Source organism: Nerophis lumbriciformis, linkage group LG22, assembly GCF_033978685.3.
Source record: "Nerophis lumbriciformis linkage group LG22, RoL_Nlum_v2.1, whole genome shotgun sequence".
Classification (NCBI taxonomy): Eukaryota; Metazoa; Chordata; class Actinopteri; order Syngnathiformes; family Syngnathidae; genus Nerophis; species Nerophis lumbriciformis.
The window spans coordinates 1,465,209-1,479,265 of NC_084569.2; the positions used below are offsets into that span (position 1 = coordinate 1,465,209).

A 14,057-nucleotide genomic window follows, 5' to 3' on the forward strand; every position below is an offset into this window, starting at 1 on the left:
GAGGCGACTTGTCCAGGGTGTTCCCCGCCTTCCGCCCGATTGTAGCGGAGATAGGCTCCAGCGCCCCCCGCGACCCCGAAGGGAATAAGCGGTAGAAAATGGATGGATGGATGATTGACCAATTTAAGGCTCCAATTACTTCACCTTAAATATTCATCTTTGAACATATTGCGTTTTTCCTCTTAAAAAAAGGGTTTTGACAAAACGGGCATAAAACATTTACAAAATTAAAACTTTGATGGATCTGAAGTTGATCTATAGATATTTAAGTGTAGAAAGTAAAACAATTGTTTATACATGACCTTTTTTTAACACTTTAATTACTGAGACCCTTTTAGGTCCCCGGGAACTTTAGTTGTTTTTTTTAAACTGTCATTGCTCAAAAAATAATAAGAAACCAAAAGCAATGTTGTTATGAATTAATGACTTATTTAAGGCTCCAATTGCTTCACATCAAATATTCATCTTTCAACATTTTTCGGAGGGAAAATATTGCATATTTTGTGTTTTTTCTACTATTTTGACAAAAAGGGCAAAAATCATGAAAAGAAAATTCAAACTTTATGTCAAGGGATGGATCTGAAGTAGATGTATAGATATTTAGGTTTATAAAGTAAAACAATTATTTACACTTTAATTACTGAGACCCTGGGAACTTTAGTGGTTTTCAACTATCATTTCTCAATAAATAATGAGGAACCAAAAGCAATGTTGTTATGAATTATTGACCTATTTCAGGCTCCAATGCATATTTGGCAAGACAATTCTAACTTTATGTCAATGGATGGATAGATATTTAAGCGCAGAGAGTCAAATGTGGCTTATTTTGAACCCTTTAATGACTGGGACCTTTAACGGTCACCTCGGGGTTAGGATAAAATGGCATGGGTTTTGAAATAGGTCTGGACACCCCTGATCTACAAGAGCAGAATGGAAAGAAGAAACTCACGTTTGAGGCTGGGAGGGGTCGTCGCCCAGGGAGACGGTCTCGCCCTGGATTTCGTTGAAACACTTCTCACAGAAGTGGTACCTGTCAGCAAGAAGCCCATATTTTGGTGAACTACACCGGTGGTCACAGAGCGGGCACGGCAGGGCAGGAGGAGGCAGAGGGCAAGGAAGATGGTCGCCAGCAGGAGTGTTTGGGTTTTGAGCGTAAATTTCGTAGTGGATGATTGGTCACAGCAAAGCAGGCCAATGCAGACATCACAAGCGTTACAAAAAAAAGGAGGGAGAGAATGAAGATTCCATGTCAGACAGGGATGGAGGTGAAGGAGCAACAGAGGACAGAGAGCCAAGGCAAAGCAAAGATTAGCGTCAGTGGTCAACAACATGGACATGTCTCCAAAACACCACAGGGGGATGAGGAGAAGTATTATGGCAAAGCAACAAACAGCCATCATCTAGAAAGAGGGAACCCTTCCTCTCATGGGCTCAAAGGTCACTGCCCCCCTTCATGAGGTCATGTGCTGACCAAGGGCCCCATTCTCCCTTTTGTGCTTTTTTACGCACGTTCTTCTTATTCCTATTCGCCCAGCCAGCCTGCAGACACGCCCACCCCGCCCTAGTTCGCACTGGAACTCCAAAACGCCAGCCATTTGCTTTTTCTACCTAGGACTCCCAGAAGGCAGCCACATGGCTGGTCTGTAAACACAGAGTGTGAACCATTTGTCACTTTAGCACACTTTCTTTCTGCCGCTGCTGTCTCTACGGAAACATTTGTCTTTTTTTTTCTTCTTCAAAAAGTTGCAATATTGTGGGAAAAAAATTATCATCCAAGAATTTTTAGGAATATTTTGAGAATTTTAATTAGATTTTTCAAGACAAAATTATATATTTTTACAAACTTAAAGTCATATATATTACTAAAGAGGTTTTTTTTGTTTTTGTTTTTTAGAAAATTGTTATTAATATTGCGAGAAAAAGTTGTCATTGTACAAGAATTATGTTAAAATATCTAAAGAATGTTTTATTTCCAAGACAAAATTATGCCATTTTACAGTATTAAAGTCAAAAATATTGTGTAAAAAGGTTGTTGTTTTTTTAGAAAAACGCAATATTCTGAGAAAAGTAATTTTACAAAAAATGTGTGGAAATATTTTGAGAAAAAATATTGTAATAAAAAATGGTTTATTTTTAATAAGTACAAATATGCCATTTTACACAATTAAAGTATTATGCATTGTGAAAAAAAGTCATTTAAAAAATATTCTGGGGGAAAAAAAATGTATAAAACAAAATTACAATTAAAATGAAAATGTATTATGAAATTTTGTTTTTTTTTTAGAAAAATGCAATATTGTGGGGAAAAAAGCTATTTTACAAGAATTGTATGGAGATATTTTAAGAAAAAATATTGTAAGAAAATAGTTGTTTATGCCATCTGACATGATTGAAGTGAAATAAAAGTCAAGTTGCAATACTGTGAGAAAATGTTTAAATACAATAATTCTTAGGAATATTCTGGAGAAAAGTGTTTGGTTTTTTTTATAGAAAAATGGAATTTGTGAAAATATTGTATTAAAAAGGTGTCTTTTTAAGGAAAAAAGTAGGCCAATTTACGTGATTAAAGGCAAATATATTATAAAAAAAGTAATTTTTTTTTAGATAAACGCAATATTGTGAGAAAAAAGTTACTTTACAAAAAAAAAAATATTGTAATAAGTGTTTCTTTTTTAAAGAAAACAGAATGACATTTAACAAAGTCAAATATATTGTGAAAAAAAGTTTTTTGGTTTTTTTTAGAAAAAGTTTTCATACAAGAACTTTTAGGAATATTCTGGGGAATAATTATTTTACAAGACAAAATTATGTAATTTTACAAGATATAGCCTTATACAAATATATTGTATATATATATTTTTTTTTTACAAAATACTGGGTAAAATTGTAAGAGCAAAGTTGTCATTGTACAATAATGATGTACTGTTGGAATATTGAGAAAAAGGTTTCCATTTCACAAGAACATTTTACAGAAACAAAAAACACTGAAATGAAAACGTGAAACAGTTTTGCAAAAGGGCACTTGATTATGGCTAATATATGGAAAAAGATGTTTTTTCTGTAGAAAATGACAAGTCTAAAAGATGAGGCCTGATGAGAAAGCACCTTTTGCAAAGCATGATCTTATAGTCAGGAATGATGTCGTTAGCCATAAATAACTTTCAGACACTTTTTTATGCTACGTTTCTGTTAAGTATGTTTGTTGTGAAAAAAAGTTACGATGAATGCTTTCATCATCATTTGTTTGTGAAGCGGAAGCAGCCAACATAACAACTCGTCCCTCTGAGGAGCCTTTCATTCCTTAATAAATCCTAAATATGAAAACACTGCATCCTCTGACGCACATTAAAAGTTCAAACTTATTTAATGCGGTACACAGTTGTGTAGACGTCACCTGCTGATGGCATCATATAGCGTCAACAATGAAATGTGTCCTCTTCACCTTCTCCCAGGTGTGGACATATTACCATGTTCAATCCATACATTTGTGAGATATCAAACTTCTTATCTCACAATAGAAAGCATCTGATTGGCTCTCCTTCGTAAGCCCTTCTCAGTCCCTCTCTCATACGTTAAAGTTGGATGTGTCCCACCCACCCACTACACTACAGTCCTGGTCCAAAGTGTACGTACACGTGTAAAGAACATCATGTCATGGCTGTCTTGACTTTACAATCATTTCTTATTTGTTTGTGATGTAGTGATTGGAGCACATACTTGTTGCTCACAAACAACATTCATGAAGTTTGCTTCTTTGATGAATTTATTATGGCTCTACTGAAAATGTGAGGGTGAAAAGTATACATACAGCAATGTTAATATTTGCTTACATGTCCCTTGGCAAGTTGACCTGCAATAAGGCGCTTTTGGTAGCCATCCACAAGCTTCTGCTTGACCACTAAATTGCTGCAGTTCAGCTAAATGTGTTGCTTTTCTGACATGGACTTGTTTCTTCAGCATTGTCCACACCTTTAAGTCAGGACTTTGGGAAGGCCATTCTAAAACCTTCATTCTAGCCACAGAACTTTCCTCCAGAAGGTCTTATCTTTGTCCATGTGATGTCAGATGAAACAAAAATGGAGCTGTTTGGCCACAATACCCAGCAATATGTTTGGAGGAGAAAAGGTGAGCCCTTTAATCCCAGGAACACCATTCCTATCGTCAAGCATGTTGGTGGTAGTATTATGCTCTGGGTCTGTTTTGCTGCTAATGGAACTGCTGCTTTAAATGGGACAATGAAAAAGGCGGATTAGCTCCAAATGGTTCAGGACAAGCTAAAGTCATCAGCCCGGAGGTTGGGTCTTGGGCGCAGTTGGGTGTTCCAACAGGACAATGACCCCAAACACACCTCAAAAGTGGTAAAGGAATGGCTAAATCAGGCAAGAATGAAGGTTTTCTTCCCAAAGTCCTGACTTAAAGGTGTGGACAATGCTGAAGAAACAAGTCCATGTCAGAGAAGCAACACATTTAGCTGAACTGCAGCAATTTAGTGGTCAAGTGGTCAAGCAGAAGCTTGTGGATGGCTACCAAAAGCGCCTTATTGCAGGTCAACTTGCCAAGGGACATGTAAGCAAATATTAACATTGCTGTATGTATACTTTTCACCCTCACATTTTCAGTAGAGCCATAATAAATTCATAAAAGAAGCAAACTTCATGAATGTTTTTTGTGAGCAACAAGTATGTGCTCCAATCACTACATCACAAACAAATAAGAAATGATTGTAAAGTCAAGACAGCCATGACATGATGTTCTTTACAAGTCTATGTACACTTTTGACCACCACTGTACATCTTGTGTTTATTTGTTGACTAAAATGTTGGTTAATTATGTTATTGTCTTATTCAATGTGCGTTTGTTTTGTTTAGTTATTGTCCTGTTTCTGTCAGGGGAAAATAGGTTGTTAATGATAACAACAAAATGAACACTAACGCATAGGGGCTACCAATCTTTGAGCACACGATTCGATTCTTGGGGGTAACAATTTGATTCAGAATCAATTCTTAATTCAATATCAATAGTTTTTTAATAACATTGTGTGCCAGTTCTATGATGAACTACATTCCTCCATAAAATAGATAACAGCTAGATTACTTCAAAGAAAACTGCTTTTGTTGAATCATTTTCTACCAAACATTTAATAAAGGGCAACAAGAGAAGTATCTTTTGTAAAGCAGATATAAACATCTCCATCTACAATATGATTTGTCAGAGTGGTTGCAAAAAAAAAGAAAAAAAATCTATTCGATTTTTTCGAATTGATTAAGAATCTTTCCAAATAAAAATAAAAGCAATTTCTTTTTTGACGCCCCTACTATTGCAGTGACCGACTGGAGCTGAGCAGCAGAATGGGCGTGTTAGCGCACCTTTTTTCCACTTGAGCACGTGGGAGAATCGGGCCCGAGTCAGGAGCCCACTTTGTGAGCATCCAAAAGATATTTCATTGAGGAGCTGAGCTGTGTTCCAACTAGCAACTCCACCAAGTGGATCATTCCATTCTATTCAAAGTGTGTGTGAGTGGACAGCCCTTACCTGTTCTGGTAGCTAAAATAAGCAGCATCGCGCTGGATGGTGCATAACTGTTTTCCATAGCAGCATAGAGTTTGGGGGGAAAACTCAAACTGGAGAAAGCAAAAGAAAAAGGAAAGGGTTAGATTCCCCAGGACACACAGTCCTTAAGGAGCGAGCTCACCTTGCGTCCGCAGCAGTAGCCTAAGCCCTGCATGACGGGATCGATCTCCGTCTCAAAGACCTCGGCCAGCTTGGAGCAGTACTTGTAGACTCGCGAGGTCTTGCGGTTGTACAGCCAGGCGTTGTTGAACATCAGCCAGATGTCCTCCACGTACTGCCAGGGCTCCTGGTACTGCCCCGTGTCCAGTTTGCGCTTGACGGTGGACAGGTCCATGGGGTTCTTCACGATGTCAAAGTAGTCCTGGAGGTCAGGTCCGTGGCGTAGGGAGAGAAGAGGGGACAAGGTTGTTGAGAGCTGCAGAAAAGAGGCTTTGTGACATGACAACTTGGGCCCTCAAGATCTTGGCTTTGCACCCTGATCTTTGACTACTTGGACCTTGTTTTGTCCACAGACAGCTTCTTTTCAAACATACTTGTAGGAATGAAGGTCCTGAGAGCTCAGTTAGGACTTGACTTTGCTAAAAACAAGCTCCATGCAAAGTGACCGGGGTGCAAAACTTAAGAACTTAACAGAGCCTACAGTTTGATTTTCTTCTCGCTTTTATGGCAACATGGTGGTTGACCTTAAAGGCCAAGTGCACTTTTTTACAATGTACACCATTCTCATGAAAGACATGGATTTCTAACTCCTAAATAAACGTTAACTCACAGCAGAGCCAATGTCGCTCCTCTATTTCGCCCATAAAAACATCCAAAAAGTGCAAACAATACTCCATTGACATTTAGTGACTTGAATATTAAGGAGTTACACCGATATTGTTATTATTCACCACACCTGTTTACTTGACTTTCTCATCATTTTGTACCGTCATTGTTGGATTGTGCACATAACAATGTTGTTGTTGTTTAGCATTCATATATGCAGTTAAGAGGGAGCACTGTCCGTCAGGAGATTCTTTGTTGTGACCGACATTCCATGTTAGTAGTCATTCATTCTCGTCTTTGATGAATAAACCACGCACACATTTGTGTGTGTCAAAAATACTTCAAGTTGTCTTGCTTTCACCTTACAAGCGCAACATTACAAATATTAACAAGTATTACTGATATTGTTATTATAAATATGAACTATTACTGATATTATAAATATGAACTATTACTGATATTATAAATATGAACTATTACTGATATTATAAATATTAACAAGTATTGCTGATATTGTTATTATAAATATTAACTATTACTGATATTATAAATATTATCTATTACTGATATTATAAATATAAACTATTACTGATATTATAAATATTATATATTACTGATATTACCGTATAAATATGAACTATTACTGATATTATAAATATTAACAAGTATTAGTGATATTGTTATTATAAATATGAACTATTGCTGATATTATAAATATTAACAAGTATTAGTGATATAGTTATGAATATTAACAAGTATTAGTGATATTGTTATAAATATTATCAAGTATTAGTGATATAGTTATTATAAATATTAACAAGTATTAGTGATATAGTTATTATAAATATTAACAGGTATTAGTGATATAGTTATTATAAATATGAACAAGTATTAGTGATATAGTTATAAATATGAACAAGTATTAGTGATATAGTTATTATAAATATTAACAGGTATTAGTGATATAGTTATAAATATGAACAAGTATTAGTGATATAGTTATAAATATGAACAAGTATTAGTGATATAGTTATTATAAATATTAACAGGTATTAGTGATATAGTTATTATAAATATTAACAGGTATTAGTGATATAGTTATAAATATGAACAAGTATTAGTGATATAGTTATAAATATGAACAAGTATTAGTGATATAGTTATTATAAATATTAACAGGTATTAGTGATATAGTTATTATAAATATGAACAAGTATTAGTGATATAGTTATAAATATGAACAAGTATTAGTGATATAGTTATAAGTATTAACAAGTATTAGTGATATTGTTATTGTAAGCGCTAACGCAGACCAACTATAGCAGTGCTGTGATCACTTCCTGTGTGCCTATGTTAACATCATCGACTGATAGACTGCTTCCTTGCTCCTCAAACTTTATGATAAACCATGCCTGGATAGTAGAAGGATGAGGACGTATTCCGACAAGTTGGTACACTTTGACAGCCAATTTAGACTTTTAGGGAGAACGACACGATAAGATGCTTGGTTCCACCCCACTTTTCTTCACGAGGATTATGAGTCATTCTTCATCTAAATGGGAATATATGAACATCCTAGCAGTCTAATGACAGCAGACATCGTACAGTAAGTGATATTTCATTATGTTTGTTGGCTCTCAAAGTCTGCACTGAGTAATAATCAGTGATGAAGGGAAAAAGCGAACGTCATGATGAGTCTTTGAAATGAATGTTTAAAACGATCAAGATACATACACATTCTAAATGTTACTACATGACATATACTTACATCATGTATATATTACATGTTATTATGAGTGTTACTACATGACATATATACTTACATCATGTATATATTACATGTTATTATGAATGTTACTACATGACATATATACTTACATCATGTATATATTACATGTTATTATGAATGTTACTACATGACATATATACTTACATCATGTATATATTACATGTTATTATGAATGTTACTACATGACATATATACTTACATCATGTATATATTACATGTTATTATGAATGTTACTACATGACATATATACTTACATCATGTATATATTACATGTTATTATGAATGTTACTACATGACATATATACTTACATCATGTATATATTACATGTTATTATGAATGTTACTACATGACATATATACTTACATCATGTATATATTACATGTTATTATGAATGTTACTACATGACATATATACTTACATCATGTATATATTACATGTTATTATGAATGTTACTACATGACATATATACTTACATCATGTATATATTACATGTTATTATGAATGTTACTACATGACATATATACTTACATCATGTATATATTACATGTTATTATGAATGTTACTACATGACATATATACTTACATCATGTATATATTACATGTTATTATGAATGTTACTACATGACATATATACTTACATCATGTATATATTACATGTTATTATGAATGTAACTACATGACATGTATACTTACATCATGTATATATTACATGTTATTATGAATGTTACTACATGACATATATACTTACATCATGTATATATGACATGTTATTATGAATGTTACTACATGACATATATACTTACATCATGTATATATGACATGTTATTATGAATGTTACTACATGACATATATACTTACATCATGTATATATTACATGTTATTATGAATGTTACTACATGACATATATACTTACATCATGTATATATTACATGTTATTATGAATGTTACTACATGACATATATACTTACATCATGTATATATTACATGTTATTATGAATGTTACTACATGACATATATACGTACAGCGTGTATATATTACATATTATTATGAATGTTACTACATGACATATATACCTACATCATGTATATAAAACAATAATGGAGGTGATTGGACGTTTTTTAAGGGGCTTTATAGGCTCCATTGTAAGCTGACTTTTGCTAGCATTTATTTCATATTTACATTGCAAAAAAAAAAAAAAATGTCTTTCATAATGATTGTGAACGATAGGTAAAGTTCTCAAAAAAGTGCACTTCCCCTTTAAGAGCGCCAGCAGCATGACACCAACTGTGCTGAGGTGAGGTGAGGCAAACACATCGCCTGGCAAAGGAAATACTTTTATTTTGAAATTCTACAAATATAAAATAAGGTATTGAAATATGTTTCAAGGAGTAGTGTGTCTTGGAGTTACCATGGCGACCCACGTTAAACAATGGATACATTATCAGTCAGCCCCCAGCTACATTTGAATGGCCAGCACCTCATTTCAAAAACCACATTACAAAAATGAATAAAAGAGCAAACAGGTGTAACGTCACAAGAAATGTTGCAATATTGACTTTTTTTTTTTTTTTTTTTTTTACTGTAAACTGTTGTTGCTGAAGTTGATACAAGCGTTGAAAATAAAAATAATATATACTGATGTATGACTTCTTTTTTACACATTATATGTGGGGGCCTTTTGGATCCCCGAAACCTTTTTGTTTTTAACTGGTATTGCTTAAAAATAAAAATGAACCGAAAGCATTGTTGTTATGAGTTATTTACCAATTTAAGGCTCCAATTACTTAACATTTAATATTCCACTTTGAACAATTTTTGGGGGGAAATATTGCATATTTTATGTTTTTCCTGCTAAAAAAGAGGGTTTTGACAAAAAAGGGCATAAAACCTAAAACATTTTTAAAACTGTTAGTCAACAGATTGATCTGTAATGGATCTATAAATATTTAGGCACTGAAAGGAACAACAAAATATATATGACTTTAATGACTGAGACCCTTTTGGGTCCCCGGGACCTTTAACTGTCACCACATTTGATGGAAGTCCTAATGGTTACAACAAACTTTGTATTGCTTTAGGAAATGAAAAATATCAAAATGGCCTCCACTTGCTTTGATTTTTGGGTGAGTGGCGTAAGGGGAAAGAGTTTGGACAACACTGGTATGTATACAGCCGAACATATTACCACTGGTATATATACAGCCTAACATATTACCACTGGTATATATACAGCCTAACATATTACCACTGGTATATATACAGCCTAACATATTACCACTGGTATATATACAGCCTAACATATTACCACTGGTATGTATACAGCCTAACATATTACCACTGGTATATATACAGCCTAACATATTACCACTGGTATATATACAGCCTAACATATTACCACTGGTATATATACAGCCTAACATATTACCACTGGTATGTATACAGCCTAACATATTACCACTGGTATATATACAGCCTAACATATTACCACTGGTATATATACAGCCTAACATATTACCACTGGTATATATACAGCCTAACATATTACCACTGGTATGTATACAGCCTAACATATTACCACTGGTATATATACAGCCTAACATATTACCACTGGTATATATACAGCCTAACATATTACCACTGGTATATATACAGCCTAACATATTACCACTGGTATATATACAGCCTAACATATTACCACTGGTATATATACAGCCTAACATATTACCACTGGTATATATACAGCCTAACATATTACCACTGGTATATATACAGCCTAACATATTACCACTGGTATATATACAGCCTAACATATTACCACTGGTATATATACAGCCTAACATATTACCACTGGTATGTATACAGCCTAACATATTACCACTGGTATGTATACAGCCTAACATATTACCACTGGTATATATACAGCCTAACATATTACCACTGGTATATATACAGCCTAACATATTACCACTGGTATATATACAGCCTAACATATTACCACTGGTATGTATACAGCCTAACATATTACCACTGGTATATATACAGCCTAACATATTACCACTGGTATATATACAGCCTAACATATTACCACTGGTATATATACAGCCTAACATATTACCACTGGTATATATACAGCCTAACATATTACCACTGGTATATATACAGCCTAACATATTACCACTGGTATATATACTGCCTAACATATTACCACTGGTATATATACAGCCTAACATATTACCACTGGTATATATACAGCCTAACATATTACCACTGGTATATATACAGCCTAACATATTACCACTGGTATATATACAGCCTAACATATTACCACTGGTATATATACTGCCTAACATATTACCACTGGTATATATACAGCCTAACATATTACCACTGGTATATATACAGCCTAACATATTACCACTGGTATATATACAGCCTAACATATTACCACTGGTATATATACAGCCTAACATATTACCGGTACCACTGGTATATATACAGCCTAACATATTACCACTGGTATATATACAGCCTAACATATTACCACTGGTATATATACAGCCTAACATATTACCACTGGTATGTATACAGCCTAACATATTACCACTGGTATGTATACAGCCTAACATATTACCACTGGTATATATACAGCCTAACATATTACCACTGGTATATATACAGCCTAACATATTACCACTGGTATATATACAGCCTAACATATTACCACTGGTATGTATACAGCCTAACATATTACCACTGGTATATATACAGCCTAACATATTACCACTGGTATATATACAGCCTAACATATTACCACTGGTATGTATACAGCCTAACATATTACCACTGGTATATATACAGCCTAACATATTACCACTGGTATATATACTGCCTAACATATTACCACTGGTATATATACAGCCTAACATATTACCACTGGTATATATACAGCCTAACATATTACCACTGGTATATATACAGCCTAACATATTACCACTGGTATATATACAGCCTAACATATTACCACTGGTATATATACTGCCTAACATATTACCACTGGTATATATACAGCCTAACATATTACCACTGTATATTTCAAAGATATGTTGCAGATTTGTAGCCACACCAGAAAAGTGTCAGTTTTTAAAGGGTGTGACCAGTAGGTAGTTTTTAATTCCTGTATTTACCATTTGAATATTTTGTACAAATATCTGTCAGGTAGGCACACGCAGTATAGTCAACATGACTGTAAACTACCGACTATAAGCCGCTTTGAACCCTGCGGTTTGTAAAACGCTGCAGCTAATTGATGGATTTGACTTCATTGACAGCCATATTGCAAAAAGAAAAAAAATAGCAAATACACTGAATGAGTGTGCTATTGTTTGTGCTATGGCGCCATCTTTTGGACCAGTTCGCCCACCGCGGGCACTGCAGTGCTGCATTGTCCTTCTGATAAGACTAGCGCTTTCAACCGGAAGTACAATTACTGTTTGGTCTTTTAGCCGTTTGTAGGGATTCTACTCGTATGGAGTCTTCGTTCATCACCTCAAGTAACGTGTGTAAGTTTTACAATATAACTAAAACTATTCTTACATCCCATGTGTGATGTCTGTAGGAGTGTTTTTATGCATATTTGTACGCGCTATCATAATGTAATGACACTAAGGTCGTTAGCATTAGCTATAATGCTGACCTGTTTACAAGTGTCTGTGTTAGTATTATTAACTTACAATGGCATTCTTTTTGTATTGTTTCACTTTCACAAATTCTTCAGTAAATTCAGCAAAACGTCAGCGTGGAGTTATTGAGTCTGTTTAGCTGATTGGAGAGCTAGCTTGCGCAGCTAGTGGGTCCATGACCATGACTTCTGTTTTGTTTGATCAGCCGTTTTACAGCCGTGTTACAGACACCGTATGGAAACGATTAAGGTATGTAAATAAACATTGACTAAATATTTCTGTGTGAATAAGTCATTTCACAATGCGGCTTATAGTCCGGTGCGGCTAATACATGGAAAATATTTCTCTTCCGAACTTTAGTGGGTGCGGCTTGTATACCGGTGCACTCTATAGTGGGGAAAAAGGGGTATGAAGAGAATGACTGCCCCACCTCTACACACTGTCTACTAACACTGCTACTGGTGAGGAACTGAACTAGAAAGCAAGCAATGGCACACAAGAATGTCGACACAAAATCTGATTCAGACTAAAAACCTACAAAAAAAAGCATGATTTGAACAATGGCAAATGATTTAATGTGATAGCAAAAAAAAGCAATTGACTATGGAGCTGATCAAAGTGCTCAATCTCCAAGAAGGACATCAACATGTGTTATGAAAGAGAGGATTTGATGGTGAAGCAGGGTTGCCAAATGTCTCTTGAAAAAGGGAAATGGGACTGTACCGTATTTACAAACAAAAGTATGCATCCTAAAAGGGTCACACTTTGTTGTGTATTACCGTGAGAATGAAAAATAGTTTGTAACATTTATCCTTCTGAAATAGCTCAATCACCATGAGATTGTAGCAACTCCGACCGGGAAAAAGACATTATATCATTCTGTTAACTTAGTTCACTCCAAAACAAGCAAGTCATTACATTTAGGTTTGTTAAAATAGTACAAAAGGCAGCAACACAAGCTAGAAAGCAACTCCGAGAGTAGAGCTGATTGTAAAAAAGCCCTGAATCCAGGCGGAGATCCGGATCAGCCCCAAAATGTTATAACTTTGTTCCTTATTCTATTGCAGCATTACTCAGTTGTAATACATTTCTCCACCAATTGTGGCAGTGATGATAATCTCAAACAAACGGAAAGTCACCAAAGTTTTTTAAGCCCAGAAATTATGATTGAAGTGTATTTTTATTTGCACAAATATCAACATTTTTTGAAAACACTGATATGGTGATACCATTTTTAGCTATATTGCCCAG

General features: G+C 34.5%; 1 protein-coding gene across 11 annotated transcripts in view; it reads right to left on the minus strand.

Annotated features, from left to right (window-relative positions):
• Positions 1-14,057, minus strand: part of ep300b (E1A binding protein p300 b) — a 71,133-nt gene that overhangs the window by 18,976 nt on the left and 38,100 nt on the right. For 7 of the 11 annotated variants that reach the window (XM_072915818.1, XM_072915816.1, XM_061934151.2 and 4 more), the window contains exons 18-20: positions 5,693-5,932; positions 5,533-5,621; positions 950-1,060 (exon numbers count right to left, since the gene is read on the minus strand). In XM_072915818.1, the coding sequence (XP_072771919.1) occupies positions 950-1,060; positions 5,533-5,621; positions 5,693-5,932 (440 nt within the window). The remainder of the gene's footprint in view (positions 1-949; positions 1,061-5,532; positions 5,622-5,692; positions 5,933-14,057) is intronic. The other 4 variants (XM_061974502.1, XM_061974501.2, XM_072915817.1 and 1 more) reach the window with 1 other exon arrangement.